General features: G+C 35.6%; 1 protein-coding gene and 1 pseudogene across 6 annotated transcripts; both read left to right on the top strand.

The window, feature by feature from the left end:
• LOC113088168 (CAD protein-like) overlaps positions 1-1,210 on the top strand; it is a 17,060-nt pseudogene extending 15,850 nt beyond the window's left edge.
• An 878-nt stretch (positions 1,211-2,088) lies between these two features.
• Positions 2,089-13,138, top strand: LOC113088167 (dnaJ homolog subfamily C member 5-like). 6 transcript variants are annotated; one of them, XM_026255695.1, is made up of 7 exons: positions 2,089-2,248; positions 4,759-4,892; positions 5,804-6,017; positions 6,731-6,887; positions 8,638-8,720; positions 10,413-10,451; positions 11,101-13,138. In XM_026255695.1, the coding sequence occupies exons 2-5, from the start codon at positions 4,768-4,770 to the stop codon at positions 8,715-8,717; spliced, it is 576 nt and encodes a 191-aa protein (XP_026111480.1). In that variant the 5' UTR covers positions 2,089-2,248; positions 4,759-4,767; the 3' UTR covers positions 8,718-8,720; positions 10,413-10,451; positions 11,101-13,138. The 6 variants fall into 6 exon arrangements, with proteins under 6 accessions (XP_026111480.1, XP_026111481.1, XP_026111482.1 ...); XM_026255696.1 differs by having other exon boundaries at positions 8,638-8,725; XM_026255697.1 differs by lacking the exon at positions 8,638-8,720.
• Positions 13,139-15,000: the final 1,862 nt, after the last annotated feature.

Genomic DNA, 15,000 nt, shown 5'->3' with positions numbered 1-15,000 from the left:
ATTTTGTGGCCTCCAAAGGCATTAAACAGGTGCGTTCATACAGACCATACTTTGGTGCTTTTTGTTTATTTGCATTGTTTTGTTTTTTTTTCTCTTAAATGCCTAAACATCTCTATATCTACAGGAGGAGTTTAACAGCATTGAAGAGGCCCTTCCAGAGACTGACGTTCTGTACATGACCAGAATACAGAAGGAACGATTCGCCTCCGAAGACGAGTACAAAGCGGTGAGGGATTTAGCCGCCGAGAAGATCATTGCATTTGCTTGTGTCTTAAATATCAGCATATTATAAATGAACTGCTCCTTCGAACAGTGTTTCGGACAGTACATCCTCACCCCACATATCATGACTGGAGCCAAAAGGAAGATGGTTGTTATGCATCCGCTTCCAAGAGTCAATGAGATCAGGTTTGCTATTCTTAATTCAATATATCAGGATGAAATTGAATTTAAAGCAGGCATAGTAGGAAGTTACATGAATTGGAGTGTAAAATACCGAGTTTTGTTTGCTGTCTTTCCTTATCATATTTTGTTTTTAGTGCGGAAGTGGACACGGATCCTCGGGCTGCTTACTTCCGGCAGGCTGAGAATGGGATGTATATTCGGATGGCACTGCTGGCTACTGTGCTGGGTCGGTGAAGGGACCATCACAGTCTATTCTTGGACATTTGACAGTAAAGGGAAATATTTTGTTAGCAACATACTGATTCCATGACTGGTGTTTATTCTGTGTACTCTACATATAGTTCCGGTAGGTGAAATTTTGTGAGATCAAGTAGCCAGATTTATTTTTCCTTTCAGTACTCACTGCAATAAAATTCCATATGTTGAGTGTTTGATTAAAACACGCACATTAAAGCAACCAGAGTGCAGTGTGGTTAAACTAGATTAATCCTAAATATCTGAGATGGTTACATTTAATGTAGCACTTGAAAGTAGCGGGTTGCTCAGTTTCTTCTTTTCACTACAATATCAGCAAAATTTAGCAAAAAGTTATACAATAAACAGTTGTACTACTACATCACTAACTGGTATATTATTGATCTAAATGCTGTATTTTTTTGTTGTTGTTGTGCGTTTACAACAATATAGACCTGTTTACATTCCAGTAGGGGACCAGACTAGTAACTCTTTGAAGATTGTTCTTCATTAGTGAGTAAAACTTTTGTAATTGTATTTATAGACAATAATAAAAAGATCTAAGATCCTTCTCCTGCTTTTCCAGCTCTGTTGTTCTGTGTACTGGTACAAATGAAGGGAGAGAATTTCTTTGTAGGTGTTGCTTTAGGACAGGGATCCTCAAATCTGGATCTCGAGATCCACTTTCCTGCGGAGTTTAGCTCTAACCGTAATCAAGCACACCTGAGCATGCTAATCAATGGCAATCACTGTCTTTGTGATCATTCGAAAATCGCAGACAGGTGACTTTGATCAGGGTTGGAGCTAAACTCTGCAGTGCATTGGACCTCCAGGGCAAGATTTGAGGAAGGGGGCTTTAGGAACTGGCAAGATATTGTATGCTTGCAGTTTAAAAATTGCCTAAAATGTAAATGGTTTACAATGTTATCCCCAAAATCGAAAGAAATGTTTAATTACAAAATTTTAAATAAGCATAAATTAGAGTATCGTAATTATTTGTATCATTATTATTGCAATTATAAGTTGGGTAAATAAACCGAAGCTCACTATGCTTGAAAAAAGTATAATACAATAGTGTTTCAGACTTTTATTTTGAAAAACAAACCATAAAAAGCATGTTTAAAAACAAAACAAAAAAAAAACTGATATTACTCCGTATGATTGTAAAATAATAAATTTAGCTGCTTATGTGCGGTGCGTTTAATATATCCTTGCCTTGACTAATGTTAACCATTATTAATGATAGAATCGGTCCGGAGTCATTTGCGTAGATCAAAGTCAAAGCATCGATTACGCCCAATGGTATACTACAGTAATAATCCATTAAACGAGAGTCGACTCCGCTAAAGCTTCAATTCCAATGAATCAGTCGTGTCCCTACGCACCCTCTTTCAACGGAGTCGAACATGTTAGCGATTCAGTTCAAAGAGTCGACTCTAATAATCAGGCGCGTCCTCCTCGGAACTCCCTCCGAGCGCTCTATGCTTTCAAGGGAGGACATGCGGTGATAGCAATGAGGAGCTGTACATAGGATATCTAAAGAACCATATAGCTGAATCCTCTATGATTCAGCCGCTATTGATTATATCATATTACCACCCAGTTCAAGGTGAGTTTAAATCGACTGTTTAAATGTGCTGCTCAAATTCAACAAAAATCCGTTATCGTGGCTAGGCGTGCTAATGCTAACTGTCTTTTAGTCAGCCGTTTGCTTTATCGATAAAAGTAATTGCGAATTAATAACGAACTCATAAACAAGTCAACATCGTGTGTAGCTTTCACAATAGGTGTTTAATGAATGTAAATCTGTTGAAGGTTATATATTCAAAGTGGTTTTGTTGTCACTAACGTTACGTTAGATGTGAATTTGCCGGTGGAGTCGCGTGCTTTCCTCTCAGATCCGTCCAGATATATCAATAATCCCGAATAAAAATGAATAAACTCCATGTTAAACTGTGTTAACTGAGCTTTAGAGATTGTTTGTGGTTGCTCTTGTCCAGGTCAAACCAAATAGGTCATGGTTAACCTGACAATGAGTGAAAATACAGGGTCTGAAGGGTATAGTAATCTGTACTGGATTAGGACTGGATTATAGTTTCGCAAGGACACACGCCTATTACAACAGCCGACAAGTAACGTTAGTGTAAATATGATGACTATGATAATACCTCAGATGCATATCCACGAAAGGATAAAAATAAACATTATCAATGGACAGCCCAGATGTGTTTTGATGCAACAAATAGGAGTTAACGCATTTTTCATTAACTATATGTATTTGTTGACAAGTGTAAGGAAACCATTGACGTAGAACTGTTATGAAAGCCAGTGAAGTTGAGCAAAGGAAGTGACTATTTTTAATAACTGCTGTTTTCTACGTCTTTTTGAACAGCTGTTTTTGAGCAGTATTATAGTTTTTGATCAAGACTGGACCAGACACATGCTTACCTGGTCTTTGAGAAGGGAGGTAATGATTTACTGCTAGTGCTGCTGTTTGAGTTTGACCAATCGACCGTTTATCAGAAGAAGACACTCAATGAAGAATCAAGTGCAAAGAAAAAATGTACAAATGAAATTGAAATTAGTATTGATTAGATCGGTCACAATGGTGCTACAGTAATTTTAAAATGAAAACAAAGTGTTTTAAATGCTTCAATTCAAAGGCATTTGTCATTTATGTTGAGTAAAAAAACTATATTTTTATCTGACATTAATCCAGTCTTCAGTGTCCCGTGATCCTTCAGGAATTATTTTAATATGCTGATTTGGAGTTATGTTAAACATATATGTTTGTGGAAACCACAATACATTTTTGTGAATGAAAGTATTCAGCTTTTTCTTAGGACCTCAAAGCCATCTTCAAACACCTGGCAGAATTATGAGAATCATGTTAATATATTAGCTACCTTGGCTTGTAAAGAACTTGTTTGCTTTCTAACAGTTTTGTGCTTCCCAGTAAACTGAGTGTTAATGTAAACAGCACGAGGTTTGAATTGGCATATAAAGTTGTATCAGCTTCATCGTGTCACACTGCATTATTTAGGAGCTTTGAGCCAGTTGTCATAATCTGGAAGAAAGTGACCTGTGTGATTAGTGTGCTTTCTCATTAGACATGACACAGCCGCTAGATTCATCTGAAATACATTGACTAGAGTTAAGCCTGGGATAAGCTTACAGCTTGATGAACAGAGGTTCATCTGAAACTCTCACAGCTGCAGTGATGCGGGTGCTTGTTTGGCTTTCTAGTGTACTGTGTTCTTTGATGAAGATTTGAATCTATTTTATAATTGTTTTAACAGTCTGTGACACCTCTGGCTGTGTGATCATCTGTTAACTGCCTCCAACCTTTTCTCGAATGAATGAAGTGAATTATTTCAAGCTCCAAAAGTCACTTTGGCTTAGTAGTTTGGAACAGGGAAAGTTCTTTTAGTGTAAATCCAATAATTTTCTAAATAAACATTTGTAAGACTGTATAAAAATGAATTATATCTGCAATTGTGCTGTTTAATGTCTGAATGAATTTTTTTTTCAGGATTCTTTGAGGAGTAGAAAGTTAAAAAGAACAGCATTTATTTGTGAGAGAAATCTTTCCTAACATTTAAAATGTCAAAGGTTATGGAATGTGTGCTAGTTTAAACTTGAGCATTATTAATTACACAGTAGTTTTGGTGATGATGTGTTTCAATAGGAATGTCTCAAAAAGATCCACCCTAATAGCCTTTGTCAAGATGGAATTGTAATCTGTGAGATCAGCAAAACATAATCATCTTAAGCAAAGACATTGAGAATGGGAACCCGTTGCTTTGCCCACCATTGCATCCTGTGGTTATGACAGGAAACGTCTCATAAAAGATTTCTCTGAAGTGTTTATCATGTCCTGATGGATAAGCATCTGAAAACTGCACCGTTTGTTTTCAACATTAACACAGGATTCACCTTCGCCACACCTTTTGCTCGCACAGTGTGTTGTTAAACTAGTGCTTTCTGCTTGCTTTGGCTGTGTACATTGTTCTATATGTCAATAATGTGATGCTGAGTTCTTTGAAGAGCAGCTCCCATTGGACACTTTTTGTTTAAATATCCCTCTTCATAATTCTGTGTGTTTTTCCTGTTCTCCAGCATTGAAACATGGCTGACGCCAAGCCGCACTCTGACAGGCCTCAGAGAAAGATGTCCACTACAGGGGACAGTTTATACAAGGTGCTGGGACTGGAGAAAGGGGCCACAGCAGAGGACATTAAAAGAGCCTACAGGTACACTAAACACTGTCACATTAACTTGCAGTTTTTCAGTTTTCCTTAGAAATAGTGGATAAAGAATATTTTAAACCTGTTTATAAAAATTCTAGACTACATGCACCATTGCTACATCCTCTGCTCTTCTAACATTGTATGTATATATGTGTGTATAGTTTTTATATGTGTGTGTACAGTTTTTGCACTTTCTTGGCATTCATTGTGGACAGCAAAGTAAGAATTGAACTGTTTAGGGAAACTTGTTTTCCTCACTAGGTATATGACAGTAAACGCTTTGAATCCTTGAATCCAGTGCTGCTTTCATACTGTCAATTATTCTTTATAGGTGTTTATAACTGCCAATTATTAGTGTACCACAATTATTGCAATCATTTTTACAATTTTATTTTAGCATGTCAATATTTTTTTATATTACAGGATTCTAACTTATTTAAAAAAATATATATATTTGAGTGCTAAATCATTTTCTTCATTTATTTGTTTTCATTTAATTTGAAAAACTAAACATAAATTGTGATTATAGACCTGTTTATCAATAAATAATTTTTCATTAAATCCAAACAAATTATTATTTCTAAATCCAAACAAAATATTTTTCTTTAAAGCAGTACGAGCTTGCTTTGATTCTTACAAAACTTATCAAAACTAACTTCATAATATGTATATAATATATGAGATTATTATTTATATATATATATATATATATATATATATATATATATATATATATATATATATATATATATATATATATATATATATGCATGTATGTATTGTGTATATATGTGTTGTGTGTGTTTTCCCTTAAATTTTTATGTATTTTGCATAAACATGATATTCAAAATCTGATTAACCATTTGATTCTTGAGTTGTTAGATTCAGGACTCACAAAATTATTTGTTTAACAGAAAACTGGCTCTGAAATACCATCCAGACAAGAATCCAGACAACCCCGAAGCCGCAGAAAAGTTTAAAGAAATCAACAATGCCAACTCGATCCTCAACGATGAGACCAAGCGCAAGATCTACGATGAATATGGCTCCATGGGGCTCTACGTGTCCGAGCAGTTTGGAGAAGAGAGTGTCAAATACTACTTCCTCATGTCGAAGTGGTGGTTCAAGGTGAGAGCTCGTTTCCCTATAAACAGCTTTATTATGCATCAGTAAATAGAGGCTCTATGTTACAGATTGTCTTTGCTGTAAACAAAGTGCATTGACCTAAACTGACATTCTGAAGTGATGTTAACTTACTCACAGATACCGTTTTAAAGAAATAAGGAATTACATAGTTCTTGGTGTGAATAAAAAAAAAAAAACTGTTTATGAAGTATTATTAGAAAGATAATCAAAAATAAACAGTGTTTAATGCTATATGTCCTTGGTGGGTTTCTGTCACTGTAAGCGAATTGAATTGAGAACAGAGCAGAAGGATTGCAGAAGGAGATTGGTGTCACCCCAATCTGCTCTGATAATCTGAACAGATCAGACATTAAGTGAGCTGTGTTCTCTTTGAGATGCTACATTTTGAATTTATTTTGGCTTTTGATCCAGATGTGATCATTTTCTCAAATAGGCTTAATGCAGAAGGCAAGACAGCTGAGCCTGATTAAAATGCATCAGCCTGTTTTGATCTACAAAGCTATAAATAAATGCTGATGTTCTTTGTTTTGCCAATCATTTCCCTTGGGTTTGAACTTCTTTCCTCGAACTTCCTAGCATGACAAATGTTGTAACATACTAGTAGCCACTTGCAAACGTCTCCTGTTGCTGTGGAATGAAACCTCTACCTTTTTGAGAGAGACGTCTCTGATCTGAGGTCTGTGTCTTTACCGCAGGCTATGGTCATGTGCTGTGCCGTTTTCTCCTGTTGCTGCTGCTGTTGCTGCTGCTGTTTCTGCTGTGGAAAGTGCAAACCACCAGAGGAGGAGAACTACCAGTACGTGGACCCAGAAGACCTGGAGGCCCAGATCAAAGCAGAGCAGGATGGAGGAGGTGAGCCTTAAATTGTTTAGGTTTAGTTCTGACTCTGCTAACTATCCCCTATTGGATAGTTGACTGGTACTGTATTGCTATGGTTTGCTAAAGTCACGAGTTGTTCAAAAGACTTATGAACTCAGGAATTGCCAGTTTGAATTGCTCTGATGAATGCATCAAATGAATTGATCTGTATCTGAATTGTAGAGCTGCAAGTTGTTACTTTCCGATATTTATACTTTATGTATTATGTAATGCATTATACATGAAGGCTTTAAGTAAAGTGTTACCAACATTTCTTCTTGCTATCCCAGTTGGAAGATGTGTTTCCTAAAATATTAGCATTTATTTGAATTTGAAATCTTTTGAAAAGATTATAAATATATTTATGGCCACTTTTGATCAGTATAATGTGTCATTGATAAATAAAGGTATTTTATTTATCTGACCCCAAATGCTTGAATAGTAGTGGATAATTTAGGCTAACCTCTTTAAATATATACAACTCTTAGATAGACATAATTGAAAGTAATAACTTGCAGTTATATAGTTACAACAAATACACTTGACCTTTATTTTACAAAGGGGATACTAGCTCGGCTTTGTTCAAATCGATGCTAAAGCCTCAGCCACAGTTGAGAAGGTGTCTGATCTCTGCTGTCTCAGTAGAGACACGTGATGTTGCTCAGGTGGCATGAACAGCAGGAACAAATTTAACAGATCAAGCAAAAACACTAAACATGCAGCTATTTATAACTCTGATCCTGTATATATAGATGTCAGTACTTTAGTTGGGTGGCCCTCTGAGGTTGTTTATTATATTTGCTCATACTTGAGGGGATTTTAACACTATAAAAAAACAAAAAAACAAGTTTGTTCAGTTCTGATGGTAAAAATTAGTTTTTTCCATACTCTCAAGTCCTTTAAATAAGAGATAAATATCACTAAGGACATGTTTTGTAGTCTAAAAAGATGATGGATTTGCTCAGATTCATGTCAAAATGAATAGTCAGAATCACCTATCATCTTTAAATGTTGCTGGCTGCACAACATTTTATATTAATAGCCCATGTCTGGATTCTGGTCTGCTATAGTGTTTGAAATGAGTTGAAGGTGTATGCAGTTTATCTCCATGTTTAACACTGAAATGAATGAAGTGTCACCGAAGACAGGACTCATCTCACTTGTCTGTCCTTGGCCATTTCCCAGATAGACATTTTGAGCGTTCAAGTGATGTATGTATCAGTCATCTAGGACATTGGGTATTGAGCACCTCTTGTCTTCCTGATGCTAATATAGTTTTATATTATTTATGGAGTGCAGCACAAGGGGTTTGGTCAATTTTGTTGTGTCTAAATTTAGGGCTGGCAAATGAACGACAGTCAAGTTCAGTGGACAAGAAGTACTGGCATTCTACAGGTTTCACAAAACATTTCTAATGTTTTTGTGTTTAGGATTTTTATCACACATCCTGGTATTCTTAAAGATGCCAACTTCTGTATTTGAAAGTGTTATCTTTTATAATTATTATTACAAAATAAAGCCTTTGTAGAAAGGTTTATATATAAAGTAAATCATACAGATATTGACTTTAATGTGTAGTAGGTGCTAACTAAGTGGATGTAAATTATGTTTACATGGTTGAAGCTCAATTTTAAAGGTATAAAGCAATTTTTGGGCCATCCTAAGAGCTGTGGAAGAATACATTACAATAAAATCTTTCATGTGACCTGTAATTTAAGATAACGGTTTCCATTTTACTCGACAGGTGAAACAATAATTATTGTCCAGCCTAAACCTAGTCCTGGTCCAGAAATCAGCAGTGAATCTATTCCAGATGCAAAATGACTTGTAAGGTTGTTGAATGTTCATCAGAGTCACTCTATTGTGATTGTCTACCTACAGCACCCTGTGTTTGTCTGTGATTCACCACATTGTCTTTCACTAACATTTGGATTACTGTGCAGCATTTGCTCTAACGAAGGCTGAGTTAGTCACTGGATATGGTTTTCAGGCTTTTATTAAGACCCAGCCTCTTGGCAACCTCGCTAAGGCTTATTAAACGGTGCTAGTATTTTAACATCTCATTAAGTAGATAAAATGTTTTCCGTATTAAGGAACTTCATGCACTGAAAGACTATGTAACGAACTGAAACCCAAAGCCAGTGACCTGCGTTACAGATCTTGAGATCTTGAGTTGTGTTTGCTTAACTAGGCCCATGCATGAACCTAATGCTTTGCATGTGCGTGCTGTGGATGTCCTTGTTTTGCATGTTGTCAGGCCAAGCCTTTTTCTGCCAAGTACTTTGAACCTCCTGTAGGTTTTGGAGTTTATTGACCAGGAGGTGGAAGGATACCATCTGACCCTCTAGTTTATGATTGAGCCAGACCACACAGTTGAGACGTTAATAATGTCATAATATGTAATATATCAACAATAATAACAGAATAATTGTTAGCATTTATTATTAAAAAATATATATTTATAAAAAGTTACATTTAGAGATGTAAACGTTAAAGAAATTAATATTTTTATTCAAGAAGGATGCAATTATGTAAAGACGTTTACATGCTTGCAAAAATGTATATTTCAAAATAAGTGCTGACATCCTGAGCATCAGATCAGTGTATTATAATAATTTCTGAAGGATCATGTGACACTGAAGACGGGGCTGTTTCTTAAAACAAGTTTACCAATGAAAGCCAGACTTATTTCAGTTAGTCTGACTTATTTTGAACCAAATCAACTCACAGTAAGTCTGACTAACTAAAATAAACCTGTCTTATTTGGTAAACTTGTTTTATGAAACAGGCCCACAGAGTAATGGCTAAAACCTTACATTTTAATATATATATATATATATATATATATATATATATATATATATATATATATATATATATATATATATATATATATATATATATATATATATATATATATATATATATATATATATATATATGAAATAATAATAAGAAAAACGAATACATGTATAATATTGTTACAAAATTTTTAGTATTAGTCTTACAATGCAGTTTTAAGTAGATCTTTATTAAGATTAGGAATTTAGTCCAATAAAAAAGCAAGCTACATAAGTAAATACATTTGTTACTTTTGTTTCATTTATTATTACGATATACACAAAAACGAAATGATTTGTCCTATTATAATCCAGCATTAAAACCCGTATGTTAGAGGATGTTAGAAGGCCAGTGAGTGTGAGGATGAGTCAGCAGGAAATTGGATTTCTGTTGAGAAGGTTGCGTCAGCATGAAGCAAAGCTGTCAAAGCAGCTGCATCTCATCGATAGAAATGCAATCAACACAGGCTGTGTCACACAGAGGCACCGCTGGCCTGTCACACAGCCATCTGTTCAGCAAAGTCAACTTCATCTCACCTCACACCTTTATTTCACCATCCCATTACTGTTTTTGTTTTCCTCTCTTTTTTATTTTTATTTTTAGTCTATAGCTAGGATATAAAGAATAAATAAAGAAATCTATTTTCATTCTTTGCTGCACATGGATGCTCTCTGTTAGTGGGGCGGTGATTCAGAAGAGCTGCATCAGGGAAGGGAGGTATGTTTCTTAGAGCAGGGCTGTGACCAGCTTTGGCCATATTCCAAGGAAACGACATCTGATGTGCTTCACTGTAGAGAACAGTGTATGCCTAGTGTTCATATTTCCTGCTAGGAAATCCCACATATCCCTCAGACCATCAAAACCTATTGGCAGTGCATCTCCAGTAAAACTGCATGCTCTGTACCTATGGCTGCCTAATCCTCAAAAATGATAGCTTCATGCAAATGAAAGGCAAATGGAGTCTGCGTTTATCTGCATGAATGCATGTTGCACACAATATACTTTAACTTTATAGTACTGGTAAACCGATATGTCAGCTAATATTTGGCCATTTTGATATTATCATCCACTTGGATGTTAAGAAGTGGCAGTTCTCTCTTATGGTTTTAAAAATTACAAACAATCATGCCAATGGACAATGCAAATTCTTTTTTCTTTTAATAATATATAATCTTTTATAAATTTACTATAATTTTTACTATAATTATCTGTTTTTTATCGGCTACTCTGATCTTGACTTTGTTCAAAACTCATATTGGTTAACCGCTGCTTTGTAGTTTTGCTAAAGCAATTAAAGTCATGATATTTAGATCCTAATTCTTTCCTTTATTATTTCATTAATTTTTTTAACCTTTATTTTTTGTAGGCTCAGATGTCCCTATTTTGATCCAGCCCAGTTCCAATGTCAACACCTCAGAGTCTATGCATTTCGCAGCCAGCCAGTCCAAGTACAACACCCAGAATTGAGCCACCTGCCTGGTCCTGGCCCCGGTCATTACTAAGGGGGTCCTGCTGATGGACTCTAAGGCCCCTGATGTAGTGTGCTGACGGCAGGGCATCACTGCACCAGGACTAAACTGTGCCACTGCGCCATACCTTGACTCTGACCCACTGGAATCGAGTGGCAGTTTGCCAAAAGACAAAGAAGCCTCTGCCAATCTTATCTGTGTCTCCATTGGTGTGTATGTCTGTCTGTTCGTATATAACTACACATTCATTTCAAAATAATACAGTTATGAGGCTGGTGCCACTGGGCAGTGCTCCAGCTGGGAAGTGGGTTTTACTTTTGAGGTTTGTTTCTTTTTGGTTCTGGCTATTTATTAAAATTAGTTTAAAGCGTGTTAGAAGCATGGACATTGAGTGGAATGATCATGTGTGCATGCAAAGCAATAACAGCATGCCACTACTATACAGCATAGGAACATGCAAGAACCCCTCCCACTTATCTTTATCCAAATGTGGAGCCACAACATGGCCCCCTTTTTTTTTTTTTGCTTCTTTAGATGGCAGTGTTTTCCATTCTCAAGTTTGCAGTCATCTGTTACATTTGCATTATAGTGCATTTCGTTTAAGATCAAATCGGTCAATCGTGCTCAAATGACACGACATAGCGTAATAGTTTTTTTCTGTCCAATGTGAAGGCAGATGCCTCAAACGTCAGCTGACGAGCCGTGTGCAATGGTCATACATTTCCCTAAAATCATAACTCTTGGATACGCTGGTGAAAGTTTTTTTTTTATGCACTTTTTTTTTTTTTTCACTACCTTCATTGGAGGCTTCTAATGCAAATCTAATGGCTTCAGCTCTTACAACTACTTCACTACTGCGAAAGCTAAAATATCTTTAATTTGTGAAGTTTTAATTTGTTCAAAGGGGCTGAAATGGGATCAACCCTATTTTTGGTGAACGCTATGCCAAATCGAGCAAACCTATGCTTTCTTTGTGCTCTTAGGACATATGATGACAAAACGGGAATATTTTTAATGATCTTATTTATTTTTAATATATCAGAATTGAGATTAATGTGTATGACATGTTCTGAGTGAAATGATGCACTGTGTTAACTTGATTTCCGAATTTGGATCTGCAAGAGCCTCGTGGTTTTAGCAATAAGGAAATGCCCATTGTGTTAAATGTGAAAGACTCAAATAGTCAATAGTAAGGTTACTGTTAGAAACAATATATTAGAGTCAGTACATTAGATGCCAATGTTTTCTCTGTAAATTGTTGTTCCAAATGCAATAGTATATACATGGATTGTACACCATTTTGTTTCTGTGTGCAAATGGAAATGTATATTATAATCTCAAGTAGTGTATGGACATCTGTCTATTCTGGTTGTCATTTTGGGGGGCATTTTCTTATAGCCAAGAAGTTTTCTTTTATTCCATTCAAACTGGATGGTACTTTCAGATAATAAACTTGCCAAACGAAAAAGAGATAAAGCCAGACATTATCAGAAAGCATTGGGATATGATCTTCTTCCAAACCAGCTGTTACTTTATTTCGTTTTTTTTTTTTTTTATATATTTTTCATTGGTACATTTCCATGCTTACTGGATCACTTCATTTAATTGCACAATGTCCATTTCCGCAATCAACAATTTATTTTTTGGCACTTGTTTGGGGTGCAAATGATAACTATGATTTTAAAGCATTTGACAGGTTTTGGCCTCTTCACCAGTGCACATATGAAGTTTTAAGATGCTGTGTAATTACCTGTTTGATGAGGCGGGAAAGCCACGTCTGGTCTGAATTTACCCACAGCCCAAAAGGAGCTAAGAACCCCAGTACTACATTGCTACTTTCCTCCGGTTTTAATTCAACATGGTTCGTAACATCTCATATTTCATTGTCTGTTTATATCATTGATTCTGAACTAAATAAATGGGGATTTGTAAAAATTGCATTTGAGTGATTCTTATATGCTATTGTATGAAGACTTCATTCATAAGTTTACTACCATGTCGACTTGACATTTAGGTTTTCATTTTTTGATTAGTATTATTGGTCTATGTTCGGAAATGAATTGGTATCTTCAGGCCTGCAGTCGTTAACATCACACTGCAGCTTCATGTGCTATAGTTGTACCCATAAGCTTGTAATCGGCTTAGTGTAGAACTCCATACGCTCATTAACAGACCTGTCAAAATACTTGGGAAGTGTACAGTCAGGTTTAATCATGCTGATGGACATGTTGAAAGGTTTGATTTCAATGTTAGATGACAAAACAGCTGCCGCCCAAAATTCAAAAATTTTTTGACAATGGGTCAAATTATTTGACTAATTTTCTGGACGTTTGGGAAATGTCTGCTTGTTTTAGCAATAAAATATAAGAGCCTGTGGTAATTTGTAAATGCAGTCTGCATGCACTTCTACTGTCAAAGGCTGCATTCATAATGTAGCATGGCATGCTTTTGCTTTTTTTTTTAAGTTACAATAACAATATTAATGGTACAGTTCACCCAAAAATAAAAAGTATTATTTACTCAACTTTGTGTTTTCAAACCTTTATGCACTTCTTTTATCCCTGGAATATGAAAGAAGAAATTGAAGAATGTTTGTAACCTAAACGTTTTGGTGACCATTGATGTATCTGCTCAGTTGTGCCATGAAGCCTTACCTCACCCTCCACAACATATAGGAATTGGCTGGAGGAGGAGCAAATCGTTTTTTTTTAATGATCTGACAGACATTCACCAAAAAACAATAAGTGAGTGAGTGAGTGAGTGAGTGAGAAACAGCATTAAGTATTATTAACCCATATTATAACTGAAATAGACCACGTTCTACATCAAAACATCACTAAAACAAGATTGTTCAGCCTAGAAAAAGTAATTAATTAACCACACACACACAAAAAAACCATTTGCATAATGTATTCACGCTTTCTAAACCAAGTACCGTTTTACAGGGGTGCTTAAAATTAAGAGCACCGTCAGTTGAAGCTGTGATAACAGCTCTAATGTGGTTCGCGCTCTTGCGGAGTGTCAAAGCTTTCTTGAACAAAGTAATACGCCAATACTGTAGTTACAGCTTTTTTATATGTATGAAAAACAGTAACATACAAGAGAAAGAACATAGTGTCAAGGGTTCCTTCTTACGTGTTTAGATTTGAGCAATGTAGCCATTCAAATATATAGTATGGATTTATTGTAGGTAATGGTCAATCAGAGACATTTAAAGGTGCAGTGTGTAGATTTTAGCGGCATCTAGCGGTGAAGTTGCGAAATGCAACCAGCGCTCCCCGCTCACCCCTCCCTTCAGAGAAGCTACGGTGGCCGACACAGGTAAAGATGTCGTTAGTAAAGACAGTAGCAGAGCAATGATATTTCTTTACAAAGATAGATCATGGAATTATATTTACTTAATTATTCAATAAGTTGATGTTATAACTGATGTTAATGTACTTGTTTATCATTGTGTCAGTGTTTTTTAAGTAAGAATCCACTCACAAAAGTTTTATTTGTATTTTTTTTTGTCCAGTATAAGCTCAGGAATCCATTCATTACAACGAACAAAGCATAGACATGATATAAATGCATTTTGTAAGAGAAATAGGGCAAAATGTTAAGTAGTCATATAAACGCAGTTGATGTAAGCACTGTTCAACACTCATTCACTCACTAATAAAAACACATGCCCAAAAAAACACAATACATTTTTTTAAATAAAAACGTTTTTCAGGACTCTAAACTTACTAATTAGTTTACAAAGAGCTTATACTGAAGCGAGTCTGACAAAACGACAGGTTTGGAATGTGTGA

The sequence above is a fragment of the Carassius auratus genome, unplaced genomic scaffold (assembly GCF_003368295.1).
Source record: "Carassius auratus strain Wakin unplaced genomic scaffold, ASM336829v1 scaf_tig00045777, whole genome shotgun sequence".
In the NCBI taxonomy this organism is placed as follows: Eukaryota; Metazoa; Chordata; class Actinopteri; order Cypriniformes; family Cyprinidae; genus Carassius; species Carassius auratus.
The sequence above is the reverse complement of the archived record's forward strand: the minus strand, read 5'-3'. Positions and strand labels throughout refer to the sequence as shown.

Coding starts and splice junctions, on each gene's coding strand:
- LOC113088167 (XM_026255692.1), top strand. CDS start 4,768: ATGGCTGACGCCAAGCCGCACTCTGACAGGCCTCAGAGAAAGATGTCC. Junction 4,893..5,803: donor GACATTAAAAGAGCCTACAG/GTACACTAAACA, acceptor TTTGTTTAACAG/AAAACTGGCTCTGAAATACC. Junction 6,888..11,100: donor AGCAGAGCAGGATGGAGGAG/GTGAGCCTTAAA, acceptor TATTTTTTGTAG/GCTCAGATGTCCCTATTTTG.